The sequence below is a fragment of the Calonectris borealis genome, chromosome 17 (genome assembly GCF_964195595.1).
Source record: "Calonectris borealis chromosome 17, bCalBor7.hap1.2, whole genome shotgun sequence".
In the NCBI taxonomy this organism is placed as follows: domain Eukaryota; kingdom Metazoa; phylum Chordata; class Aves; order Procellariiformes; family Procellariidae; genus Calonectris; species Calonectris borealis.
Genome location: NC_134328.1, coordinates 13,966,838 through 13,980,187, shown reverse-complemented (window position 1 = coordinate 13,980,187; position 13,350 = coordinate 13,966,838). Strand labels below are relative to the sequence as shown.

General features: G+C 43.0%; 1 protein-coding gene across 1 annotated transcript in view; it reads right to left on the bottom strand.

Annotated features, from left to right (window-relative positions):
• CDH4 (cadherin 4) overlaps nucleotides 1-13,350 on the bottom strand; it is a 459,818-nt gene that overhangs the window by 41,969 nt on the left and 404,499 nt on the right. Inside the window, exon 8 of the mRNA XM_075166642.1 lies at nucleotides 2,935-3,072. Coding sequence (XP_075022743.1) covers nucleotides 2,935-3,072 — 138 coding nt within the window. The remainder of the gene's footprint in view (nucleotides 1-2,934; nucleotides 3,073-13,350) is intronic.

Sequence of the window (13,350 nt, the reverse complement as noted above, 5' to 3'; positions counted from 1 at the left end):
CTGTACGCCCGTGTCTGAACTTTCACATGGTCCGTGCACGCAGTCTCTTCACCCCGCTGCGCGGCGTGCCCGACTACGGACGTGATCTGACTTTCTTGACCATCGCAGTGGCTGTTTTCTTCTCTCCCGTCCGTTGTTAAGTTTTACACAGTAACATTAATTCCTGCTGCTGAATACATGAGCTGTGACACCAGCATGGTGCAGTGTCCTCCTGAGCTACGTTCTTATCCAGAAACGATTAAGTCTAAAACCACCCTGGCTGAATGACAGGTAATTTAGGAGCACTATAGGGTGGGCCTTTGTATGTGTCTATGCTGAACACAGTTGCTTGAGTTCCTTTCGCCTGGCAGCTTTCCAAGAGCAAAACCCAATTTCAGTTATTCAGCCTATTTTGTTTTTACAACAGCATCTCAATACAGAAGTATTTAAAATAAAAATATACTGTATCTCTCCAAACAGTCCCCAGTCTTAAAAGAGACCATGGGCTTTCTTACCCTCTGAGGAGCTGTAGATTTCCTGGAAAGAGATTTTTGCTATTTTTTAGAGGTGTTAAAATGCAGATCAGACTATTTGAGGACAGCAAGGAGATTCAGCTCAGGTTTAAAGAGACTGATCAGCCTGATGCTGTTCTCTTTGTCAGTCAGGGAAAAAACATATTATACTTTGAAACTCACGTGAAATTCATTCTGGCTGTACCTGGGAGTATATCAAAGATATTTGTTTCCATAGAATCAGAAAATATTATTGTAAAACACCCTTGCTTTTCTAATCTTTATAAAGTCCCATGTGCTACTGTGTAAAGCCCTTTGGCCCTTGCAAAACTCTTTCTTCAGTGATTGAAATTAGAGAAATAATGGTACACATCAACCCCACTTAGAGGAAGAGTAGCATTTTCTAATCCATTTAACACAATCCTATGGGTAATTCTCTTGATGGCTTTTATTCCTTCTAGGTCTAACACACGCCGAGACATTAAATACTCAGAATTCACCTGAAAGCAAATTTCCATTATCTCACCTTCCATCAGATTCAGCTTTGGGAAGTGTTTTGGAAAGACATTAAAATATACCACATCTGGAGGGATGCCGCCCTCCGGACGGCACTGATGTGCACGTGTGACTAACCCTGACACGGCTCATCCCGCTACCCGCAACCTCACCCCCTAACCTGCCCTTGGAGCCAAGGACCAGCCAACCTGGGTCATCTGGAACAACCTGTGCTTAAACGACGTGGCCACTAGATGTCATTCCTTTTTCACTCACAAGGAGGTTAAAGAAGAATTTACCTGGCAGAATAAGGCCCCCCCAAACACTAGCAAGCTGGGGCACACGGGCTGCTGTGGTGAGAAGTCCCCTGGCCTGAGAGACACAAAACTCTAAGACTGGCCGCTATAAAATTTTCAAGAGAGAACAACCCCATGCTAGCAGGAGAAATGACCACATGGCCCAAGACTTGTATCAGATTTTTATGGCTCTTCACAACTGTATGTATCATACTTAAGGAGATATTTAATGACAGCTTTACAACACAAAGCTCAGTGTATTCAGTACGGATACGAAGCACATGTGCTGCTGTTAAACCCACCCTACACTCGGAGCAGCAACGCAGGCTGCAGATTGACACCCAGATCTGAAAACGTGTTGGGTGCCCATTTTTCCCTGATTCAGGAGGAATTTAGTGCCTGCCTTTGTCTGAGAATCTAGGTCCAAGTCACTTTGTCAGAAAATGCTGGCACTGCTCGGGAGCTGAGCACATCACATCCATGAGCCCGGGTCCTGCTGGTGGTGGGAAGAGGAGGAAGGACCCAGACTCCATAGCTGGCATGGAGCTGATCTGGGTCCATGGTGGCATAAATTGGGCTCTGCATGACTTCCTTGAGTTCCGCTACATATTTGTAGTTTGTAAGGGTTTAACTAAGGGGAAACTTTGGTACTACACGACTAAATATTTGTGTATCTTTTAAGATGGAATGAAAATTCAGAATAATATAAATAGTAAAAACATTCCTCAAAGGATGTTCAGTGACTTGAGCACAATGCAGTTTGACTTTCTATATTTTTAAAGATTTGGTATCAGTTTAAGATACATCATTTACTGCTCCTTGTTGACCCTCATATGAATATAAATAGTGGATACACAACGATTTCTCATTTATTAGCGTGTAGACCTCTGTACTGCCCTGTGGTTTCTAAAATTACCACATTTTGGATGCTCTATGTCTATGGATTATGAAGGCTGGAAAGAACCAGACCGCATTATTTCACCTTCCAATTCTTCATTTTCACCTTAACCAGCTCTAATAATTTGTCATTTGCAATCTCTTTATTTTTTTCCCTCTTCTCCCAGTAATAGTGACTTGGAGCACATGAGAACAGAACAGAGAAAAACTGTACTAATATAAGAAAGAGCTTTAACTGATTAAAACCAGATGTACTAAGGTATTTCTACACGTTTACTGCCGGCGCACACAAATACATCTGTTAGAGCTATCAGTGAATCACAAATTTTACTGGATACCTGTTACCATTTAGAGTATTTACCGCTTCCTTGAAATTGTATCCGAGCTACTAAACGCAAAATATCTCTTACTGCTCAGGATTCCACTCATAAGTAATAACAACTCTGATATGTCTACAGCCAATTGCTACGAAACAACTGTATCCTCTTTGGTGCAATCAGACATAGTCTGTTTGCCACATTATTTCAGCTCCTTTAGTACCTCAGCAAAATTGGTCGCCAAATAGTTTTGCTAGTTCATGAATCATTCTTCTTTTCCTTTCTCCTTTTTTCCCCCTGAAAGTCTTTGTTTCACGGTTATCTATCAAGTTCCTCCTATCTGCCAAACCAGCTAAGAGAGACGACGGGTATAAACATCCATGAATTACAAACACGTTGTGTGTCCATGCATCACTGTGCTGATGTATTGATACTTACGGTGCTGGTAGTGAATTCGGGTGGGTTGTCATTCACATCTGTCACCGTAATGATCGCTGTTGCCGTGTTTGAGAGACCATAGTTAAGATTTCCTTCCATATCTGTGGCTTGAACAATGACTATATACTGCTGAACTTTCTGGAAAAAAAAAAAAGAAAAGAAAAGATGAGAAACAAAAATGCATCCTTTGCATGGTTTATTTTCTCTATGCAAGTGCAATCTTAAGGCAGACTAAGAAGGTAACTGGATTAAAAATGTTAGTAAAAAAGACAGATAAAATTTTCTATCATGTTTTTGAAGGGATTTTTGCATAGGTCGGTGGATATCACATGTTTTATGGGAAAATAAAAATCTTATGGCAAAAATCCTTGGTTGAAACAGACATTTTTGTTCATTTTTAAGCATTTTCAGCAACATTAGTTTCTGTCTTCTGAAAACCAGTAAAAATTTTGCTAATGTGTCTTCATTGAAAACATCACCAAGAACATTATACCCCCAAAATTGACAGCAATGTTGCCTGGCGGCCCTCCAGCTCGTTCTGCTCACACAGTTTGATGGCCACAAAGCAGTGTGATACTTAAAATACCCTCCATGTTTCAATCCTTAACACAATTTTGGTAAACAAGGAGAATTTAGGTCCAGTACGAAAAAAACCCATTCACTGCAATAAACAAAATTCAGCAGAACTGATTTAAATTCCTGAGCACCCCAAACAGCACGGCTCCCAAAGAAAAAGTCTTACAGAGCCAGCCATAAAAATCACACATTAGAGTTCTTCTAAAAGACACTGGATGTCAGCGCAACTGGAAAATAAACCTGAATAAAATAGGAGAGGGCGTCTGATCTTGCCTGTGTGTACATCTCCCTGGGATGTCTCTTTACTTATTAATATCTGCCTGCACTGAGAAAAGCCTCCTAATCTTTAAAACTGGCCTCAACACTAAATTTTCATTTGGATCTGCAGAATTTACTATTGATGTCTACACGTGTCATGCTCAGGGTACACGGAGCACTTTACAGGCAGATATGAAAGCAAAGCTTCTCTCCCGAAACATGGGCAAAGTGAGAGCCGAGAACCAGGGAGGGATCCAGCCAAAATCCCTGTGACCCAGGGCAAAGCTAAACATTGCTCCCCGTTCCTTAAGGTTTGAGGTGTAATTACAGACGTGAGCGGGGACGCGAGGGCCAAGCGGCTCCGACAGCACATCGGAGAGCCCAAAGGGTGTGAAAACCCAGCGGAGGCACAATGTCAGGCAGGAAAAGCCAAGTGGAGGGAGTTCACTGGGAGGAGAGACCTGCCGCTTGCTGGACCGCTCCCGCGCTCGGAACACAGCTTAGATACTCGAGGGCTGCTCCGTCCGTGTGCTGATGTTACGAGCGTGTGTAAAACGTCAAATGTCCTTTGAAACTTCAAAGGGGAAGAATTAGGTCAATCAGGCCTCTCCACTCCTAGATAAACGTTTTTGAAGTGCTGTAACTGGCTTAATTCTTTAATTCTTCTGAGCTGCTAGAATAAGAGAGATCTGAATTTTAGCTTTATCTTGATTCCGGGACTTTTAATTGACAGATATTAACCTGCTAAATTGACAAGATATCACACACAGGGATCCATCAGCACCTTGCAACTGGAATATATTATGGAAATGCACTTTCATTATCTCTTGCTACCTTGTATAATAAAACATGAGGGAGAAACTATTGTTAGCCCTTGTTTTTCCTCATGCAAAAAGTTGCCATTCGTTACTCTATTTGTAAAGCACTGGGTAATCGTAAGGCTGAAACGTCCTTATTAGTGAATGTAATTTCTATTTCATATTTAGCTTTTCCTTCCTTATCCTCTCTTACAGACAACTCAGGAGGCTGACAGAAGTATTCCCTAACAGGCCAAATACTTGTGAGCCAAATTAGGTTTAAATCATAGAAGCGGGGGGAAGATATTTTAAAAAATAGCGGCCATCAGATTCCACATAAATTAGAAAAACAGGTCGGAGGCCCACATGAGAGACTCCATTTCAATCGTGCATTTAAACGGGAAAGCCACCTCTGATGCTCCTCACTGCAGTGAGGCAGAGGCACATAATTCACAGCGTTTCCCATTTGATGGCGTGGATGTCGCACGTCATTGTAAAAGCTTCAGTGCCTCGGCAGCGACTGGAGGAAAACAAATGTTCCCTCCTTTCCGTCAGCCGAGAGGGCGATGAAGCCGCCTCCATCGGCAGAGGTGCTTCTTTCTTAAGTTGGCGTTCTTCTCTTTTACCGTGTTTGCAGCCCGACCTCTTCCCAGCCGCCGGGTCCCCGGTCACCCTCCCCGGTGTGCCCACCGGAGCAAGCCGGGACGGTCTGCAGCGTGCCCCAGCCAGGGCAGGGCAAGCGCAGCTCCCCGTCTGTGTCAAAAGCAATTCTGAAACTCCTGACACCGTTACGCAAACTTTAACCTGAACTCTGAGAACAAACTTCAGACCTTGGGTAAGGTCACACTCTGTCTGCACAGCACCTACTCATGCCGGGACCCAGCCTGCAAACCTCCCACCGCCTTCAGCTCCTTTCTAGCTTGCTTTATTCACTTCTTAACCAGAGCTTCCCCTGGAAGAATGAGTCCTCTCATACAAGAGGGGGTACGGGACTAGAAAGCCTCATTTAAAAGTTTTGTTAACTTCACCACTGCTTATTAAATTATACATACTCTGATGACACAGGCATGCGTGTGTGCGTACTCACAGACCCTGTCTTATTAATCTCAGGTTTGCAATAAAGTTTTTTTATTTAACAAAGCGCCTTTCACTGAGCATCGTAGCACAGTGTTAATAAAAAACCCCACACAAATTCAGAACACTAAATTAAAGAAATTCAAGAGAAAGATTATATCAATCAGATAATACAATGCCAAAAATGAAAAAGCCCAGAATTTAGTAATGTACAAATGTGCCAGCCACAAAGAGCTGGTGCACAAGGACGGGAAGAGGGGAAGGATGCAAAGGAGCGCCGCACGTGTGCGAGCAAGTGCAGGGAGTCCAAGCCTAGTGAGAAAATGCGAGGAATTATAGCAGCTCTCAGATGGATGGGGCGGTCAGGTAGGATCGTTACGGGAACGCACACGTTTGAGACGGGCGCTGTATCTCAGGAGAGCGGAGGCAGCCGCAGCAATCAGGGACACGCGAGAGGTGAGCTGCTGGTGGAAACTTAGAGACATCACCAAAGTTGCACCCATTTCCATCAGCTGAAGACATAATTATTGCGTTTAGAGCAAAAGTGCAATCTGACATGGAGAACGGCCTTGGTTTGTACATGAAGTTGTATAAAACGCAGAGACATGTAAATCACAGAATAGAATCATAGAAACGTTTAGGTTGGAAAAGACCTTGAAGACCATCGAGTCCAACCATAATCCCAACACTGCCAAGTCCACCAAATGGAATTAGTCTGAGATTTGCCAAACCTTTAGGCACTTGATTACCATCCACGTCCATCTGAAAGGCTCCAATGTGGGCATATAAGGGTGGTGCTTTCAAGTACCTAGATTTAGTTTATAACTAATTCAATCTTCAGCGAGATTGGCCCCAGCAGATAACAAATTACTGATTTTTTGTTTTTCTGTAGCTAACCTTTTTGCTTTTGTGCATTAAGCTGATTTTATTGAACTATTCAATCAATTTCAGTATGTCCTTCCAATTTGTCACAACACCTCCAGGGGATCTTAGTTTGTCATCCTAATATTATTATTATTCTTACGACTATTAACAAAAAAAAAAAGGTAGCCCCATGCCCCCAAGCACAGGAGACATTTTCTTGACGGCATTTTGATCATACAGAACAATTCTCATATTCTCATTCTTTACAAAAATGACATTTTAAATAGCACAGGGCAGAAACTACAGCATAAATGTAACACAAAATGGTCCTAACCCAGAGAAATGAAGCAGTTACTGTACGTTTGCTCTGATGGTGATGCTGTGGAACTGAAGAAATAAGCCTCTGCCCCGAGGGGGTCTAGACTAAAAACCCAGCTCCAGTGAAGTCCCTGGGAGGTCCAGCAGCCAGTATTTTTAATAAATCTTACAAATCTTCAGGCTAGAGGAAAGTAAATGTGCTGCTTCTACTTAAGTCAAAGAAAAACCTCATCTTGATAAGTGTAGAGCTTTTAGTCTGACCTAAAAAGTAAGAAGGGCTTTTGAAGGAAAAAATTATGAAGGAAAGAATAATTAAAAGAACTGTGGCAGATCTAATCTGTCTGCTTTTCTGTCAATCATCTGATACAGTGGCACAAAGAAATACATCAGATGAATTCCAGAAGATGGGAATTAGTTGAAGAAATTGGTTAAGCTGGTTAATGAGAAGTTGATCAAGGGCTTGGTTAAAAAGATAGCGGTGCCTTGTACAGGAAGAAGTAACAGCTTGGAAGAAGGGTAACCTGACAATTAAATAACAGAAACAAGATGTGATTTAATAGTACAAAATACAAGATAATGCAGCAAGGGACCAATAACAAAACTTTTCTGGAAGCTGGTTTATTGGACACGAGCAAGGAGGACTGGCACTACGTCCCACCAGCTCCCTGCCGCTGAGCAAGACACTAACGCCATTGGCAAACGCATCGTGTGCAGTATTAGCATTGCAGATATGGCAATATTAATTCCTTGTGCCAAGCACCGAGGGCTCATCGGGATGCTGTGCACAATCCAGGTCCCTTGTATTCACTGCTGAGCAACCCAGATCCGACCAGGTGCCGGCAGTGAAGAGCCCATCACCGGAGAAGAGCCTAGAAGAGCATGGCTTGTTTAGTCTAGCAAAATGAAGGCTGATAGCAGATATGATTGCTGTCTATAAATACACCAGGAGGATAAACACTAGAAAGGCAAAGGAGCAATTTAAACTAAAGGACAATGTTGACACAAGAACAAATGGGTACAAACTGGCCATGAATAAATTTAGGCTGGAAATTAGTAGGTCCTTCACCACTAAAGGAGTGAGATGCTGGCGCAATCTAATACAGGGTCTGGGGAGCAAAAATGTTCAACAAAATCGATTAAATCAGGGATGAAATCCTTTTGGTTTAGGTAGAAATTATGACAAATTGAGCTAAAGCAGAGGTCAGATCTCTCAGCATTCTCTGTGTACAAACAACTTTTTAGGAAAAAAAAGACTAAGACCCCTTTCAGTCCAAATACCACAATATGTTTGTGTGAAAATGGTTTAAGACTTAACACTGATTGATATCACTGAACCAGCCCGTTCCATCGGCACACACAAAGGAATAGGTGCCCCAAACAAAATTACAGTTATTGCAAGTGGCTCTCCCCATCAGGATACAGGCTGGCACGAAAGACAGCGTCTCAAATCCCTGGCTGAGCTGCACACAGTCCTGCCGAGAGGTTATAAGTAAAACTAGATCATATTCAGAGAGAAAGTCTAAAAGAACAACGTATTTTAAAATGAAATCGTAGTAATGAAGTGCTATCTGTGATCCCGATTTTCAAATGTGCATGTACAATATTTTTAGGAATATGGCTATTCCTGGTTTACACGTGCAATTATTATAAATCACACACAAGCTGGGTAACTGTGTATGCCAAAGTCCAGAAATGCGGTAATTATGTGATTAAATTAATCTGCATTATGGACAAAGGGTTTGCAAAATTGGGACCTACATTTTCAAAGCTCTGTACAAATATTGTCCAATTAATTACCACTTCCTGAGAAATGTATGACTAGCTAATTTTAATATCATGTCTGGTAAAGCAAATAAGGTTACCAGGATGTTGCTGTAGGATGTACTGAGTAGGAATCTATTGCTGAAGGAGCTAGAAAATCTAAATCCTATTTCCTTCTATGGCTATCCTCACACATTCTTTATATTTAGGTGTTTTTTCATCTCCCCTTATTTTTGCAATACCAATGAGAAGAATGTGGGATGTTCCTCTTTTTTTTTCTAAATAATTTCTTTACATGCTAGTGAAGTTTTGATGTTCACTTTTTTTGATCTAAGATAGTTGATGGTGAACACACTAGTAATAAATATTGTACCGGAGCCAGGAAAGCCGATTTGAAAACACATAAACAAACTCCCCCTAAACATTCACTTGACTCTAGCAGAAATACTTTTTCCAAAAAGATCTAACTAGCCATCATTTAAACAAAGCTCACAGGCAGACCTTTTAAAGCATTTATCCCTTAATACTCCCTACTTCGCCGTGGTTAAATACGAACATAGATTTCCAGAAGAAAGCCCTATTCTGGGAGCGCAGTGAAGAAGGCAGCTTTCACAGAACAACCAGAACAACCAGAGCACCCGACACCTTTCGCAGTTCCCCCCAGGGATGGTGGTGGTGGTGAGCGAGCTTCAGCCGTGTGCCGGAGTGGAGCAGAGTCTTTGCTATAACTTGACCTTTTCATTTCTTACATATAGCGCAGCATCATGTCATGTATGCGGCATCCTCGGCAGACATCAGACCCTGGGCCCATGGATCTAACGCACAGGCTGCTGCTGCCTGAGCTAAGAAGATGCAGTTTTGCTCCATCTCAACTTCGCTATACAGGTCCAGCTACTACCAGAGGTGTTTCAGGCTCCTGCTAGGACAGGGCTATAACAAGGGAGGGGACCCCACTTTTAAAACAAACTGGGCTACTTAGTGCTGCACAACAGCAAACAGACCGGTTTATTTTCTCCATTTGGCTGGGGTTATATTGGCTTTTCTTCCAGCATGGCACAGTGTTCCCCATCCGCAAGCATCTGGGCATATTTGATTTTATGAGCTACTTGAGCAGGGGCAGCGCCTTGGTCTAACTCTACCCAGCAATGTGCAGTTTACTCTCCTGGAAACAGCGGTGTGTTAATTAAGTTGGCTTTCTTCCTTAACAAAGGTGTCGATGTGGAACATCCTGGCCTCTGACATGCAGGTCAGACCCCGTGAATTCCTGTTACCATCTGACCAAACCTGCCTGTCATCCAGATATTGATAACACCTCCGGCTCAGGAAAAGCCTCGGTCCCACCATCCACAGCTCTCGGAACCGCACGCTCCCCCTTCTCCCGTGCTATTAAAACCAAGGCTGCAGCGCTGTCCTGCTGCTCACGCCACCGCGTTTCAGCCTGGGGGTATGGCACGGCGAGCTGGAGGGTGGGAAAGCCGGCACACCCCAAGCAAACCCCCGAGGGAGATTTTCCACTGCTATTCTCAAAGGGTGAAGCACCCCCCGTGCTAAGGGTCATCCCCGGCTCAGACACCGCTCCGCTCCCACGCACGTTGTACTGAACCGGAGTGTACAGAGGAGGCAGGGAGAGGACGACTTCTCGTGCTAACCCTCCCCACGGCGGAGGATTTCTGCCAGCAGCACTGAACGTGCATGACTCAGAAAGAAGGAAAATATTTATTCAGGAGCCGTTCTGATGAGCACTTCTAGTATTTGCTCTGACTCACCGGCTGAAGCGCCCACACCACCAGCCTGAAAGAGCTGTTCCACAAATCTTCAGAAATCAGCCTAACACATGCCAATTTTTTCTGAGACAAATAAAGGTCCAGAGGCCACAAGCCAACCTCAGGATTTTCAGCGGGCACTGCACCTATCTTGACAATCGGCCTTTAATAGCTTTCACCTGGCAGCCTGATTAACAACCAGCAATTAAACTTTTTCTTAACACACTCCCTCTCAGCACCTGGGACCTGTAACCCGTGGGATCTCGCACCTTATACTACTCATCGTTTTCCCTCTTAAGCTACTGCACTTTAAGATAGTATTTTAATGTGTTACTATTTACACATTTTAACCCATTCAGAACCAGCAGACACAATCAGCTCTTCCAGCTTCTCCCAGGCTGGGTGTTGAATCTCCCATAGCTGTAAATGGGACCTGCTCCAGCTTAGCAGCTATTTTCTCTTTTGTGTGGCAACTTCTGAAAGAAAAACAGCTTCTGGTGGTGGGTACAACACCCAGCAATAGTGAACTGAGCTTTTGTATGAAAGCATAAGAAAGTGCTTTAAAAGTTACCTGAAAGAAAGCGAATATGATCTTTTTATCACAGAGAGGTTATAAAATCAAAGAACGCCAGAAAGCCTTTCAGGAGTCTACTCTGTTTGCCCTTTTAGAAGTGTGAGACCAAATAGTTCAGTGGCTGTTGCTCCTGGCTGCCTTTTTTTGTGTTATTCAGACAGCGAAAGTGGTGAAAGCGGAAACCTTTCCAAAGGTACAGAGAAGACCCTAGCAGTCATACCGAAAGCCTTCCAGCATCTTGGCTGTATCTCCCCGTAGCCTCCAGGACAGAAGATACCTGCACCAATCTGAATTGCTCATCCCCCTAATTTCATTGTGAGGGCCAGGATTTTGCTGAACAGCCAGCTCCGGGAGCGGTGTTATTGACTGAGAATCTCATCTCAGAAAGCGATCAGCTACTTGTCAGGGCTAGAAAGGGAAGCTTAGAAGTATAAACTCCAAACACTAAAGAGCCCCGAAACAAAACCAGGAAAAAACCCAGCAGACAAATAACTGAAAATGGTAACACAGACCAGGGATACCGGTGGATCATTTTCATTATTTGCTTAATGCCTGGTGCTAGCAATACTGTGCATAGGAAGGGGTGTATTAAACAGGAACAGAGATGCTTTTGAGTGCGATACGCTGCAGCCACATTCATCTGATTTTTTTTTTTTTTTTTTTGAGTGAGTTTTATTCCTGAGGGATCAGACACTGAGCCTGGCCTACCATGGTTTTGAAAAAAACACCCAAGCTGAAACCCCACTGCGGTGGAACACATCAGGAATACCAATGCAGCAACTTCTGCCCAAGGAAAGGGAACTGCTGGAAAATACATCCACCAAAACAGTCAACTGACCCAAACGCACCTTGCAGAGGGCTTTGCCATGCTCTGACCCCAGCTGGCCACCACTTACGGAAACAGCATGTTTTGAAGTATGCTGTGTACAAGGTTAATAGCCAAGTAGGGTCCGTTTAACCTGATACTTGTTCTAGACTTCGAGTTGCAAAGGATGGAGATTAGAGGTCACAAAATTTTTTATCTGATATTTGAGCACAGAGAGTTGTCAAAACTTGAATGTAGTTGCTTGAAAAACTTTTAAGCCCAAAGAATTTTTTTCATATCTGAAATAGTGCTTTAAAATTGTCCTCATTCTTTGAAGTTCACCCAAAACGTAAATAGTACCTCTATATTTAAGACTGTCACAGTATTTTCCAGTTTCGGGAAGTTTTATAACATGAATGTAACATTTGTTTGGATTTTTTGGGTTTTTTTTTGACCAAGCCTTGGCAAATAAGACTCCAAGTCTGGAACAAACAGAAAATAAGGACTGAGCTGTTTTCAGAAGATATTTATGAAAAGAACACCACCACCAAAAAGAGGCCGATGTTCCGTAGCTTTCTTTTCTAGTCTTAAAATGTTTTACATACTGATGCTGCCACTGAGGGACCTAATAGATTTCCATGCCTCAAGGAGTCCCAAAAAGGCACTTGGGTTGTGCAGAGTCTATTGAAACTATTCAGACGCGATGGACTGACTTCAAAATTATCATCAGCATTATTATCAAAATTGTTATCAGAAACTCCATTGTAACAGTATCTCTGTCCTTGGATAGTATTGACTTTCCTGTTTAGGAGGACTGTCGGTTAATGAGCTTCTCATACGGTTCTCTCATTTAATGCCAAAATTAGAATCACAGAATCATTAGAAATGGGTTACAGCTCTCTCTTCAGTGATCCAAACTACAGATCAGACATAAGCCCACAAGAAAGCAGGAGAGAAATAAGGAAAATGAATGACATGCTTCTGACCATCACTACCGATAGTCATGCAAGGGGGTGGCAGTGAGCTGGTATGAGCTACAAATAAATTTCATTAAAAAAAAGAGATATGACGAATATCTTGGATAATGTATTTTGATTCTGACTACAGCCACTGAGTCGGTGCCAGAACTGAGTAGGTTGTGATTAAGGCTGCAGGCTGCAGCTTGGAAGACCTGGATTTCTTTTGCATTTTCCCAGACACTCCCCAAGTGACCTTTAGTAGGTCATTTAATTTTTCTGTACCTCAAAGAAATTGAAAATAACACTTCAAAATGAAATGAAAACACTTTCTTATCTCACAGTGATATTGTGAGAATAAAAATCCATTAGTTTGCTGAAGCACTCAGCCACTCCGATGAGGAGGGCTGCAGAAGTACCCATCTCCAGCACCCTTCCCACTGGTGGCAACTGCACTGGGTACCGGCGCAGAAGTTGGCATCTTCTGCATCTTGGCAGAAACAAGCAGCAACTCAGACCCAGCAGACGCTGCTTTCAATTCCCATCAATATTTTGCAGGCTTTATGCCCCAGTGATGCCAGGTCATCTTGCAAAGCACTTAAAAGGAGACCTGAGGAATAAGCCTTCTAACTTTTGGCTGAGGCAATTTTTGTAAAACCATGGAATTACA